Source organism: Malaclemys terrapin, chromosome 4 (assembly GCF_027887155.1).
Source record: "Malaclemys terrapin pileata isolate rMalTer1 chromosome 4, rMalTer1.hap1, whole genome shotgun sequence".
NCBI lineage: Eukaryota > Metazoa > Chordata > Testudines > Emydidae > Malaclemys > Malaclemys terrapin.
In genome coordinates, this window is record NC_071508.1 from 18,855,259 (window position 1) to 18,868,414 (window position 13,156).

Here is a 13,156-nt window from a genome sequence, read left to right on the forward strand (position 1 = left end):
ATTCTTATGTTCTTAACTCATTTAGTAACTATTATAAATACACACACAAAGACACCTGCACTTGCCCTTGTAGTCAACCTCCATTGAAGGTTTCACACATAACAGGAATTGACTAACACCTAACGAGCATGTAAGCCCCTTTGAGCATAGGCCACCTTGTTCGTACAGTGCCACGTACATTAAAACCATTTAAATCAAAATACAGACATGGTGCAGATGAAGTTACTCAGTCCTGGTATAGAGCCGAACAGCTGAATTTAAGTAAGCTCTCTGGCCAGCAGTCAGGTATCTTCAAACATGAAATACTCAACGAGCCAAACTTTCCTTGTTAAACCGTTCTAAAAATATACTGCTGTTGCCTTCCCCACCCAAAGCAAGTCTAAGTCTCCCTGCTATATAACCAGGAGGGCTTATCAAATGTCCCCTGGATGAAAAGCATCAAGCTCTCTCTGCTCTTTTTGCCCCTGCTTCCTGATCCAAAGATTAATGGCGGCGTTTATAGGGTGGGTCTTCCCTTCCCTACCCCTGCCCAGCAAGGACCCACTATAATGCATCATGCCACAAAGTTACTTACAAAAGTTGCATGCAAGTTTGTATCTTCTGTGGCACAGAAGAAACCAGGACAGCTAGGTGAGATGGGGCAGACAGCCTCACAAAGCACAACCAGTGGCTCTATCTGAAGATTATTTTTGCAATAAACTGGAAGCAGAAACGCTCACTTGCGCAAACTTTAAAGGTGAGTATTTATGCCTAGAACAGGAAAAGCTCGCCACATGCACATGTTTACATCTAGTAACTCAGGAATCATGCTGGACAGAATTTATATCACATCACCCTGAGAGAATGCAGCCCTACTTTGTGAGCTTGTTTGCATTTTATTTCCACACTCCCTCTTCAAAAAAATACTTCAGTTCAGGAAATGACTTTTCCACCTTAAAGAAGGTGCAGTTAAGGAATGTTTTGGTTACTAGGAGATAGCAGTGCTGTTTTGCTCTTAGTTTGTGAACCATCTTGAGCAGTACAAATGTAGACTCATGTCTCTCCCCCAGGAGTAAAATACACAGTTTGTGGTTTGCCACCTCCCAGAAAAGACAGAATTGTGATGTCAAAGAAGAAAATTTTGCTTCTCTTGTATCATAAGAAAGAACCAAGTCACTCCTACCTGAAGCTGGTTACTGCTGATAGCACCTGAAGATGGCGATTCCTCTAAGGGGGAAAAAAAAAAACCACCATCAAAACCTGGGCATGTTTTCCCCCCACCCATCCTCTATGATGTATCTGACAAGATGCACTGGGTTTTACCAAGCCCCTCTAACCAATCCACAAGGGAAGACCATGCCAGTGGACTTGACTTAATTCTCATCACATGGCTTAACTTTCTACACATGTTAGACCTTGTTAAAATTCCTTTCTATATTAGATGGGAAGCTGGTCTGGATCAAACCAAACCAGATCTGAAACTCTGCCCCAAGCATCAGGTGAACCTTGACAGTGCTAGAGAGCTTTAATCCACTCACGAAAGGAAAGCAAGGCTCAGGGGCTAAGAACACATTTGCAGTCATGACTGGACACAAGATGGAAAGCAGCAGTTTTTAAAAACAGCACTTTGTGCCTTAAAAAAAAAAAATCAAAACAAGAGCTGTAAAGCACCTGGAGTTAAATGATGCAGTGAGTAACTGACCCCTGTGCCATTTGGGCCCTGCAAGAGCACTGCTGTTCCCACAGAATGAGGAGAGCTGGCCAGTCAGAGAAAAACTGCAACACCTGTAGCCTTGCCATACTGCAATCTCACGCATTATCTCACTGCTTTAGAAACTGATCCATTAACTTTCAAGGTACCAGCTGTGAACAAAAAGCACCATTTTAAAAGGAGAAGTGACAGTAATATTGATACCGGAAAGATAGTGACTGCTCTGCTAACACTCCTCCCCACCCCAACACCACCTGCTGTGAGAGGAAACAGGAGCAGAGCTGATCAAGTCCTCACCTTTCTCCTGCCCACCCCAAGCTTACTGCTGCTTCTTGCATTCAGATTCTTTTATACAGTACCGAGAAATGCACTGGTAGACCCCTTCTCTTCGAACAGCAGATTCTGTCCTACCCACCACTTGAGCTGAGCCACTTTTTGGTGCTAGATCTAAACAAACTATTTCAAAAAGAAAGGAACCAATACAGACTCTCAGAACCAAACACTGTTAGATTCTTGGATTGCTCTCCTCCTAATGGAGAAGGGGGGTTCTTTAGAACCACGAGACATCCTCAGAGCGCCAACCTGGATTCAGGGCTCCTATCCTCCTGGCTGAAGACTAGCCAGGAATCAGGATTCCTCTTCAGCTCCTTATTTAGCTAAATGGATGACAAGGGGCTTCCATCAACTCCTCCCTCTTTTAAGGGATTGGGCCCACAGCCTCTGCAATACTCATGGCTTGTGCCAGGCTGAGGGGGAGAACCCTGGATCAAGATTTGAATTTAAGTCTCCGTGCGTTTGTGCAATGAATTATCTCTAATGTACCACAGTTTAAACAGTACATCATATTGTGCATATGCAACTACACACACCCCCATATCCAATGCTTATTTATGCACTAGCATATTAAGCAAAAAGACAAGGGCAAGAGGAAGGAGTAGTATTGTCATTGACAGCTTACAGAAAAGACAAATCCAGCAGCACCTGAACTACATGAATTAAACCTTTCAAGTCAAGCATTAGAAGACATGAACTAGCTTTTCAACCACCATCACCCAAGGACTTCTCCCATTTGGGACTGTGAAGCATCAACCTGAAAACCACTGCAGTTTTGCATCAGACAACGAATAGCTCTGGTAAAGGTTGGTGAGAAAAATCAATGACCTCTTGGCCACTGTGCACATTCAAGAAGTGGAAACTAGCATCTGTGAATAGACTAGGAGGAGGAGGAGTGTGATTTTGGAGGGCAAGCAAGCAACAGTCATAACACTAAGTCATATTTACTGTTCATTCAGTCTCAGGATGAAACATTTGCTGCTTTAGACCGGAAGTCACAACTAAGTCCCCCAGATCTCTTGCTCATTTCTGTTGTACACACTGAGCAGATCTTTCACCTAAAAAGCTTTTCTTGAAAGAAAACCAAATGCAACAATACTCGCCTACAAAATACAGGGTGGTGTACAGTGCTCCAGGTTCCCAAATCCCACATAAACCACCAAATGAAGGTCCCTCTGGGGGAAGAGAGCCAAGGGCAGTATTTAATCTGATGGCATGACCGGATTTTAAACTGGCGCCTAACAGCAGCTTACTTTGTCTGCGTTTGTTTTCTTCCTTGGTTAATTTATTTTTCTAATTGGCTCTGACAGCCAGTGGTGCATTTCTTGATTTTGGATTGTGATATCAGGGCCAGATCCTCAGTTGACATGTATTGACTCAGATTTAAACCTCTGAGGACCTGGCCCATTAGTATTTACACACTTGTATTTGACTGACTCGCTTGACCAGGATTTTTCCCTAGTAGCAATGGATTGGTTATTCTTCCATTTTGATCTTTTTCGTTCCTGTTTTGCTTACTTTGTGCACGAGATTCTGGTGTTTTAATTTTTAAAGTTCAATGGGTCAAGTCCCTAGGATCTTATATTTGCCTTAAGGGCAAAAAACCTTCTCTTACTTAATGTAGATATTGAGGCAGAAATATTTTAATCCTCTCCCCTGAGAATGGAAGCTGATTACCACAGGAACATAACTGCAGCACAGAATCCAGCCATCCGAACCAGAGAAATAGCTAGGATCAAATTTCTCCCCGTGGCCCCCTACATGCTGGTCATATCTGCCAGCCCAGGCAGTCTGGGCACTGCTGTCTTTCTGGACATTGCTGTCTTTCTGTATCATCTCTTACCTTTTGTTTTTCTATCCACTGCAAGCGGCTTTTTAGTTTCTGCGGTAAGCAACAGCTCATAAGGATGCTCCTCTTCTTCGGCTGCACTTCCCCTGCTCTTCCTCCGCACCACAGAGACCTAATGAAACACAGCATGCTGTAGTTGTCTGTCGAAGTCAGTGTCATTTACCCCTATGGTATGCATGGAGCCCTCCTATATGCCATTGTTCTGACCATGGAATGTGCTGCAGAATCCACCGTTCTGCCAGAGAACTAATTCAGAAGTGGAGACTGTTTTTTAAAAATGCAAACACCTCCCCCACCCCCACACTACTTTCTAACTCTTACAGTTGGAAAAAAGCCTTCCAGACTGCCCAGTCACTGATGTAATGACAACTTGCTCAGTCTGCAGGCAGCCTGAAAAAATAGATGAGAAGTCCATCGCTATCTATTTTAAAAAGATGCTGACTCAGACTTCATGTGGCAAACCCCATTAGCAACCTTATTAATTATTTCACTATTGATTGAATACTTCATCATTTAGCAAGCATACTACTCTCAAATCTGAACTACCTCCTTCTCACACTTTCCCGGGTGCCAAAAGTCACAATTAGCATTTTCAATATCAAGTTCCATAGCATGCTTCAAACTGAAAAGACCAGGAGCAATATAAATTGAATTTAACATCCAAGTAAAAAAGGGTACTGAAGTGATTGTATTACTTATTTCCATATTCAAGAGAAGCCTCTTTTTGTAATTAAATGCATCTGGAACAGCTGTAGAATCCCCAACCAACTGCACTGGAGGCCTCTAGGAAGCCTGCCAGTGGTGGTCTTCAAACAAACCCAACCTCCCAGTCAGTCAAGTTACCTTCCTTGATCCATTGCACCTCTAATGCTAATGTATTAGAGACTAAGGCAGTGGTTCTCAACCTGCGGCCCAAACAACACACAAGCTGCGGCCCTGTGACATCCTCAGAGCCATACAGGTAGTATTGGATGCGGCCCATATAATATGTTGTGGGCCACATAAATAGGTTGAGAACCACTGGACTAAGAGGAGTTAGTTCTATAGCAATGCACACCAAAGTGCTGTGCTGTAACTGCCCCATGTGGACACTGAAGGCACAAACTGCAAGGTTCCTGCTTTGCATCAGTATAGTCCTGTTTGAAGAGGACTACATTCATGTGAACTAGTTCGCGCCCTCAGCGTCCACATCAGGGAGATACAGCACAGCACATTGCTATTCACACCCCCATTGGCTAAACTGCAGGGCCGCGTAGACATGCCCTTAGTCTGTATCAGGTTCAAATTAACTCAAAGCCTCACCGTGAAACTGAATCAGGAGTTTGCTTAGCATGATGGTGAACCTTAGCAAATTATTTGAGGAACATGCTCTGGGTATGTAACAAAACCAGGTAAGTTTCCCAAGGTTTTGCATTTACATGCGCATCTGCAGTCAAACACCCCGATTCCCCCGAGCCCTAAATGAGGAACGAAAGACCTTCAGTAATAGGCATGAAAGAGCCTAGGCAATCAGCACTCAGATCATAGGACTGGCTTCTCACTTCAAGTTGAGAATAAGCCCACCACAACTCATCCAGCACTGCACCCAGTTTCGCCCACCCATTTGCAATGTTCAGTCTGGTAGCTAAATTAACGACAAGAAAGTGACTGTTTCTGCCTGGTTTAGATGCAGTGAATCCATGAGCACTGAATGTGGCTAACTGTGCTGGAATGTTCACTGCTACTTTGCCTCCAAAGAATGAAAGCTTTAAAACAAAAAGAACAAGGAGTACTTGTGGCACCTTAGAGACTAACAAATTTATTTGAGCATAAGCTTTCGTGGGCTAAAGCCCACTTCATCAGATGCATGAAGTGGAAAACACAGTGGGAAGATACACACACACACACACACACACAGAATGTATGAACCTGTATCTTCCTACTTTATTTTCCACTGCATACATCTGATGAAGTGGGCTTTAGCCCACGAAAACTTATGCTCAAATAAATTTGTTAGTCTCTAAGGTGCCACAAGTACTCCTCGTTCTTTTTGCTGATACAGACTAACACGGCTACCACTCTGAAACTTTAAAACAGGAGCACGACAAGTAGCAGCTTTTGGAATGGCAAGTGTGCAGTATGCCACCTTCCTATTTGAAAGGAAGGCATTTCTCCCTCCCACTACTGCTAGAGTTATTAAGACCTTGCATGTTTTGGGGCATTAGACCAGATATTTTATTTTTAAGCCAGCACACCCAATTTACTGTTATCTTCCCCCACTCTGTTGCAGCTCAAGAAAAAAAAAAAAAGTGTTTTTGCTTTTCTATAATTTGTATCACAGCAGTCCCAACTGAGCTGAGAACTCTGTTGTGCTAAATGCTATACAAAACACAGAGAGGCAGACCCTGACCCTAAAAGCATACAGTCCAAGCCAGGGGTAGGCAACCTATGGAACGCATGCCGAAGGCGGCATGCGAGCGGATTTTCAGTGGCACTCTCACTGCCCGGGTCCTGGCCACCGATCCGGGGGGGCTCTGCATTTAATTTTAAGTGAAACTTCTTAAACATTTTAAAAACCTTATTTACTTTACATACAACAGTTTAGTTATATATTATAGACTTATAGAAAGGGACCTTCTAAAAACGTTAAAATGTATTACTGGCACGCAAAACCTGAAATTAGAGTGAATAAATGAAGACTCGGCACACCACTTCTGAAAGGTTGCCGACCCCTGGTCTAAGCTATGATGCGACTGCCTGTTATGTTAAACTGCCAGGATAGGATACTAAAAGAATGGCCTGGACTAACAAGCCACAATTACTTAATGAGGGTTTCAAACCATGCAAGCACTCTACATAACTTACTGATTGGACTATCCACACTGCTTCAAGTATAGCTGGATATCTCCTCTCGATGGGAGAGGCTGGGTAGAGAACACATACTGATTGTTATTTTAACTAGGCTTTGCCTATTCACAGCACTGTCTGAGTAAGGGTCTCAGAAACCCTGAACATTAAGACTTACACCTCTCCTCTGAGGTAGGTATTTATATCCATGCTCAAACCACTGGGAATAGGTGGATCTTGCACTGTGTCCAAAAGTCCAACACTGGCTCTGATGATCTATTTTGGGGGGGGGGGGGAGGGGGGAAGAGGGGGGAACCTTTCAAATCTAGGACATTCTACCCTCAGCAATGACTTGCACAAGGTATTTGACATTTGAATCTGTTTAACTGAAAGAAGACAGATCCTAAATCCTATGCTATCTAACTTCCATCTAGACATGCACCAGGGATGGGCAGAAGGAAATTCAAGTTAACGTCTCATCCATCATTCATGCACATGGTTCATTTCCCGAAGTACATTAGACTGAGTAGGTAATCAACCCCTTATTCCTATTCATTAGAAGCCACTGCCCAGTCGGTGTTTGAAAACACCCTGTCGAACATACTTAGCCCTATAAACATTGAACACTCCCAGATCTGGATGATTTCCTGTAATTCACCTCTTAATGGCCTGTGGCTACCTTTAGGATTTATTACTTCAACTTAAAAAAAAACCCCAGGTGGCTCTAATTCTGTCTCCCTCCCCCAGCCAGAAAACTACAGAATAATGTTGGAATAACCATGTTTTGTTTGAAACTAATTGTATCTAAGCTTCCCATTTTGATAATGGGAGTAGTAAATAAAGGATAAACTGAAGTTTTGTTTGAGATTTCAGTCTCTTATCAGGCTACAGAGACAGAAAGGTTCTATTGATGGTGAAAGAATTCACCCATCAGATATGAGCAAACAGCTATTCTGTATATAACTGCAAAACATCTTTCAATGGTGAAACTCAAGGTGCATATGTGAGGAACAACTGCTTACACTGTGAAGGTTGTCTCATGGCAACAGAATAAAAGGCTGTTTTGAAATAAAAGCTTGGCATTTATAGAGTGCAGTTAAAAAAAAATACCACCATAATCTGTAATTCTCTCATAGTCATGATTTTTTCCTGTCCCTAAAGTTATGGCAGGTTTTGAGGAGGTAGATGAAGATTCTGTGCCATGTGTTTCAATGAAACATTTACAGTCTTCCTCAGGCATGTAGTCCCAGCAGCTGCCCCTGTGGTGGACAGATCTGGCAGGGAGAACATACGTTGAGATATTACAATAGGGTAAGGTTTCAATGGGCCCTGCTAAAAATCTTCTACAGCTACTGTATTAAAATCAACTGTATTAGGGCAACAAAAATGATTAGGGGGCTGGAGCACATGACTTATGAGGAGAGGCTGAGGGAACTGGGATTGTTTAGTCTGCAGAAGAGAAGAGTGTGGGGGGGGGGATTTGATAGCTGCTTTCAACTACCTGAAAGGGGGTTCCAAAGAGGATGAAGCTCGGCTGTTCTCAGTGGTGGCAGATGACAGAACAAGGAGTAATGGTCTCAAGTTTCAGTGTGGGAGGTTTAGGTTGGATATTAGGAAAAACTTTTTCACTAGGAGGGTGGTGAAGCACTGGAATGGGTCACCTAGGGAGGTGGTGGAATCGCCTTCCTCAGAGGTTTTTAAGGTCAGTTTTGACAAAGCCATGTCTGGGATGATTTGGTTGGGAACTGGTCCTGCTTTGAGCAGGGAGTTGGACTAGATGATCTCCTGAGGTCCCTTCCAAACCTGATATTCTATGAAATCGCTCCAGGATGACTTTTCAATTGCTTAATGGTATCACTGTTATTGACCATATTCATTTTTAACTTGGTCAAGAGCACTCCCCCATGAGAGCCATACATGCTACGATTCAATGTCAGCCATGACTTAGTACAGTCTGAACGGAAACATTCCATTTTTATCCTCAATTCAAAACTAGGAATTCTCTCAAATTTAACACCCCTCCCCCCACCCCAATTTTTTTTTTTTTTTTTTTTTAAATCTTCAGGTCGAGATCAAGCATGGAAAATTTTATCCTGAAAGATGAGTTTCTGGGAAAGCATGAGTAAAAGGAGCGGGAATAACCGCTTGAAATGAAATGGTTGTATCATCTTATCTACAGTAATCAATACCAGACAGCTACAATAATACAGTCAGTTCATGGCTATCACTGCAATTCGTTTCAAATCAACATGCCCCTAAGGAATCACTTTGTGCACACATCTGTTTGCCAGCAAGATTTCCCCTAGCAGATCACGTTTCCACATCATCTTTAATGGAGGGACAGTAAGAGCAAGTGTTTTGTAATTATGATCAAGATCATGTTTATCTCCCTCCCTCCACTATGCTTATCTTTAAAAGCAGAGTTTCTGCTTCCGAATTACCTGGTGACCCCTTTTCCCAGCTCCCCCCCGCCAAAAGACAGGCATGTGGAAAGGATTATGAAATTAATCTGAAAGACCATTTGTAATGGCAGTGAAACCTGTTCAATAGGCCATCGTTAAATAACCTCATAAATTGATTTTACCCCACAATATCCCCAGAGGTACTGCACAGTTCTACATGGGTTTTTTTTAAAGCCAACATTTTCACTGACACCTTGCATATATATGCTGTACTCCAAACAGTAGCAAATCAAGATAACCAGATGATAAAAATTCAAATCCAAGTGTCTGGTGAACTGAGAGTCCGTTCGAGAGGAAGGAGGCGGAAGAGACTTAACTTGTATTTTTACATACATCTTAGTTGAGGAATGCTTAAGATTTTTAGTGCAGCAGGAAGTTAGCGAGGTTCTCTCAGGATCTTTATTACCTGTCAGCAGGAGTCTCCAAGTACACATTTAGGGTGTTTTCCCATTTAAGTGCCTTCTGCAGAGCTTGTTCATCTGAAGCTCTGGGAATTTGGCAAAATGAGCAACAAGACAGACTGTAAACAGTCCAATGTGAATGTTCAAGTTTTGCATCACAAAGCACCATATACAGACTAGAATCTGCAGCAGATTTCTTTCACACACAATGGGCCAGACCCTCAGCTGGTATTAATCAGTTCAACTCCATGGAAGTCAGTGAAGTTACAACAACTGTCTGACCTGTAATTGGGAGCCAAGATGCAACATGATTTAACGGCCTCAGATCTCTGCAGACCTGGATTCAAATTCAGGCTTCAGCATTAAATGAAAATATATTTAGTGGGTTCATGATAGTTGACAACTGTCCACATGACAAAACCATTGCCTGATACAAAGTCTCTTCCTAAGGGAATTCCCAGTCTGAAACTGCCAGAGTTGCGTAAGGGAAGTTTCCATATCAAACTGCCAGTAATATCGCCCCACAAAATGAATCCTCCACTTTCAGATTCACAAGGGAGTTAAGATAATCATATCTGGCTCCTCCCGGGCCATTAAAACTCACCTTTAAACCACACATTCACACACCCCTGCAAAAAGAAAGCACCCAATAAAGCCTGCATACCTCACATGAAGCACTGCGACCTAGCTTCTTCTCCACGTGCTCCTCCTCTTCGTCAGGGGGTGGCTTGGCAGGAGGGGGTGGACGCTCTCTCTGCAGTTTAAAAGCCCACCATCAATAGCTTTGTTTTAAACTCCTTCCTTTCAGCCCCCTCTTATATGCTTAAAGGGAAATTCTATCCCCTGATAAGACTTTTTAGAGTGAAGGATAGCAAAAGGGGTTTGCCTTAACAGCCGGGAGATTCCCAGCTGGGCTGGTGCCTATGCTCCTTCACAAAAGCAACTTTCTGACTCTGTGCTCCTTGGAGTTGCAAAGGATTAGTTCATTATTAGGGTACAAGATGCAAGAAAGGGAAAGTGCGGTGAGAATTTGTTTATGTTACTCATTAGCAGGAGTAAATATGTACTGGAGAGGTGTGATGAGTTATGAGAGAACACACGGGACATTAAGAGACTTCACTGGACCACATTCCTCACAACACTGCAAGGTTACTACTTGATAGTTAAATAGCTCTAAAAATCCTGCCAAATGCTAATTGCATTTGCACTGTATCTTGACTAATCTAGATACTTTCATGCTCTCTCCAGCAGCAGCACCTACTGGCAAGCACGGATGCTCAGACACTTGCTCCAAATCCTGAGCAGTTTTTGGGGGAACTCCAACAAGTTTCTGCTTTTCAGAGCACTTCCTCCCTCTTCCCATTCCAGTTTGGCATACTTGACCTTCTGTGCAGGCTGTATGGGATGAGTTTAGCCTCAAAGCAGGCACTATTACAAAAAGACCACATACATGGACTGAGTCTACTTGTAGTTGCAGTTCATGGCAGGATTCTGCTTTGGGTGTTTTATACTTGTAGAAAGGGTCTGGCAGAAGTTTTCCTAAACCTTGTTTTTTAAGTTGGTCTCACATCACTATTCCAGTAGCAGATGTACTAGAGGAAAAAGAGGTTATATAGGTTCTCATTTTGAAACTATACAAAGCTGGTTTCAGCATCCATCTAGCTGGTGAATTATTCGTTGCTACTTTCCTTCTTGTCTGCTTCAACTCCCCCCCCCCCCCCATCTCCCAATAAAAAACACTGAAACAGACAACATACCATGAGCCGAGGTCCCACCCACCCCATGGCAAAAGGTTGCCACCAGCTACTAAAGCCCCAGCAGACGCAATTAACAGTAAGCTAGTTAGGCTGATTTCTTTGAAAAAGACCTTCCAATGACTACATACTTCACTCGCAAAGCCTCCGGCGCCCCCTGCAGGATTCTGTCTGCAAATGACATGCAGAACAAAATTTGCTGCCAAGGCTAATCAGAACAGCTGAAGCATCTGGGGAAATCAACTTTATTTTACCACTGGGCATTCAAAGGGGACTGGATTACACGTCTTTTGGAGAGGGAAGAGGGTGACAAGGGAGAAGAAAAATGTCACAACTCAGAGAATCATACTAGACTCCAAAAGTTCTTATAGCCAAGGAGTTAAACCATAAACAAAAATATGTCCTGACAAAGTAAGTGACACTCTGTATAAAACCTCAGCAGCCCAATACCATGTTGGATATACAGCACAAGAACCAGAGGTAACCCAATGCAATTAATAAACAGCAGATTTAAAAAAAAAAACAAAAAAAAAAAAACAAAAAAAAAAAACACATTTTTCTCTCAATCCACAGCCAGCCTGTGGAACTCCTTGCCAGGGGATGTTGTGAAGGCCTACAACATAACTGGGTTAAAAAAAGAACTAGATAAGTCCCTGGAAGATAGGTCCATCAATGGCTATTAGACAAGATGGTCCAGGATGCAACCCCACATCCTTGGTATCCCTAAACCTCTGACCACCAGAAGCTGGAACTGGATGACAGGAGATAGATGACTTGATAAATTGCCCTGTTCTGTTCATTCCTTCTGAACCATCTGCAACTGACAACTATCAGAAAACAGGATACTGGACTAAATGGACCATTGATCTGGCCCAGCATGGCCATACTCATCTTCTTACAGACTTGGACAAGAAGCAGACAGACATGATGTAGAAATGATTACACGCGTGGAATACTATGGAGGCAACACGCACATCCCAGGCAGGAGAGGGAGGAAATCCCAATTACTCTAATCAAGCTTAGCGGTGGATCTAAAACTTATTTCCAACTGCGCTGCTGGGTACTCAGCCTGTAGCAAGAGTGCAGTAGTGTATGGGAACGGAGATAAATGCTTTCTATATTACTTAAAGAGACAGATAAAAACACACACGGCTACATACAGGCCTGATTCTTGCTGTCTTAAGACCCGTTGTCTCTGCTTCCTTATTCACAGAGTCTCTGTCTGAAGACCTCCCACTGGCCAGGCTGTCCAGCGAGTGGCAGGATGTCGCATTGTATAAAGCTTCATAAGGACACTCCTCCTCTGGGTTCATTTCAAAGTCTATGATCAGTTCAGTCACTGCTTTCTCCACATCACCTGGAGGGAACGAAGAATGCCCCATCAATCACACACTGAGAACTGCAAGAGCCACACAAATCAGGACTACAAGCAAGCCGCGTGGATAAAAATTGATGATTTGCAGAGGGGGGGGGGGGGGGAGGGTTTTTTTTTTTTTTAATTTAAATAATATATTTTGGAATTTATTTAAATAATGTTTTCTTTTTAAAAATAGACCTGTTTAAATTCAGATTTAATTTGTACGCAATATATGTTAAGGCCTAAACTTATTATAATTGTTATAAATGTGAACCATGTTTTAACAAGAGAAGTTTATGTATCTAAAATATTTAAGGTTATTTTGTTTAATAAAAATAAATTGTATGCTGTTGTATTTAATAAAATTCCAGTTATAATTCTAATGCAGCTTGACACAAATCGTAAGTAAAAAAATCTAGTAAATAAGCAATACATCATTCACCATTCTCTAACATACTAAAAGTGTAGAATTAATTATCTGAAA

The 13,156-nt window shown here is 42.5% G+C and overlaps 1 protein-coding gene across 6 annotated transcripts in view; it reads right to left on the reverse strand.

Annotated features, from left to right (window-relative positions):
• Positions 1-13,156, reverse strand: part of ANKS1A (ankyrin repeat and sterile alpha motif domain containing 1A) — a 155,438-nt gene that overhangs the window by 83,327 nt on the left and 58,955 nt on the right. For 5 of the 6 annotated variants that reach the window (XM_054025503.1, XM_054025505.1, XM_054025502.1 and 2 more), the window contains exon 1: positions 1,163-1,202. Coding sequence is in view for 1 of the 6 variants with exons in the window: in XM_054025507.1 (XP_053881482.1) it covers positions 1,163-1,206; positions 3,867-3,984; positions 10,226-10,315; positions 12,476-12,672 (449 nt within the window). In the remaining 5 variants the exon portion in view is untranslated. Of the gene's footprint in view, positions 1-1,162; positions 1,207-3,866; positions 3,985-10,225; positions 10,316-12,475; positions 12,673-13,156 lie in introns of those variants that run through there. The other variant, XM_054025507.1, reaches the window with a different exon arrangement.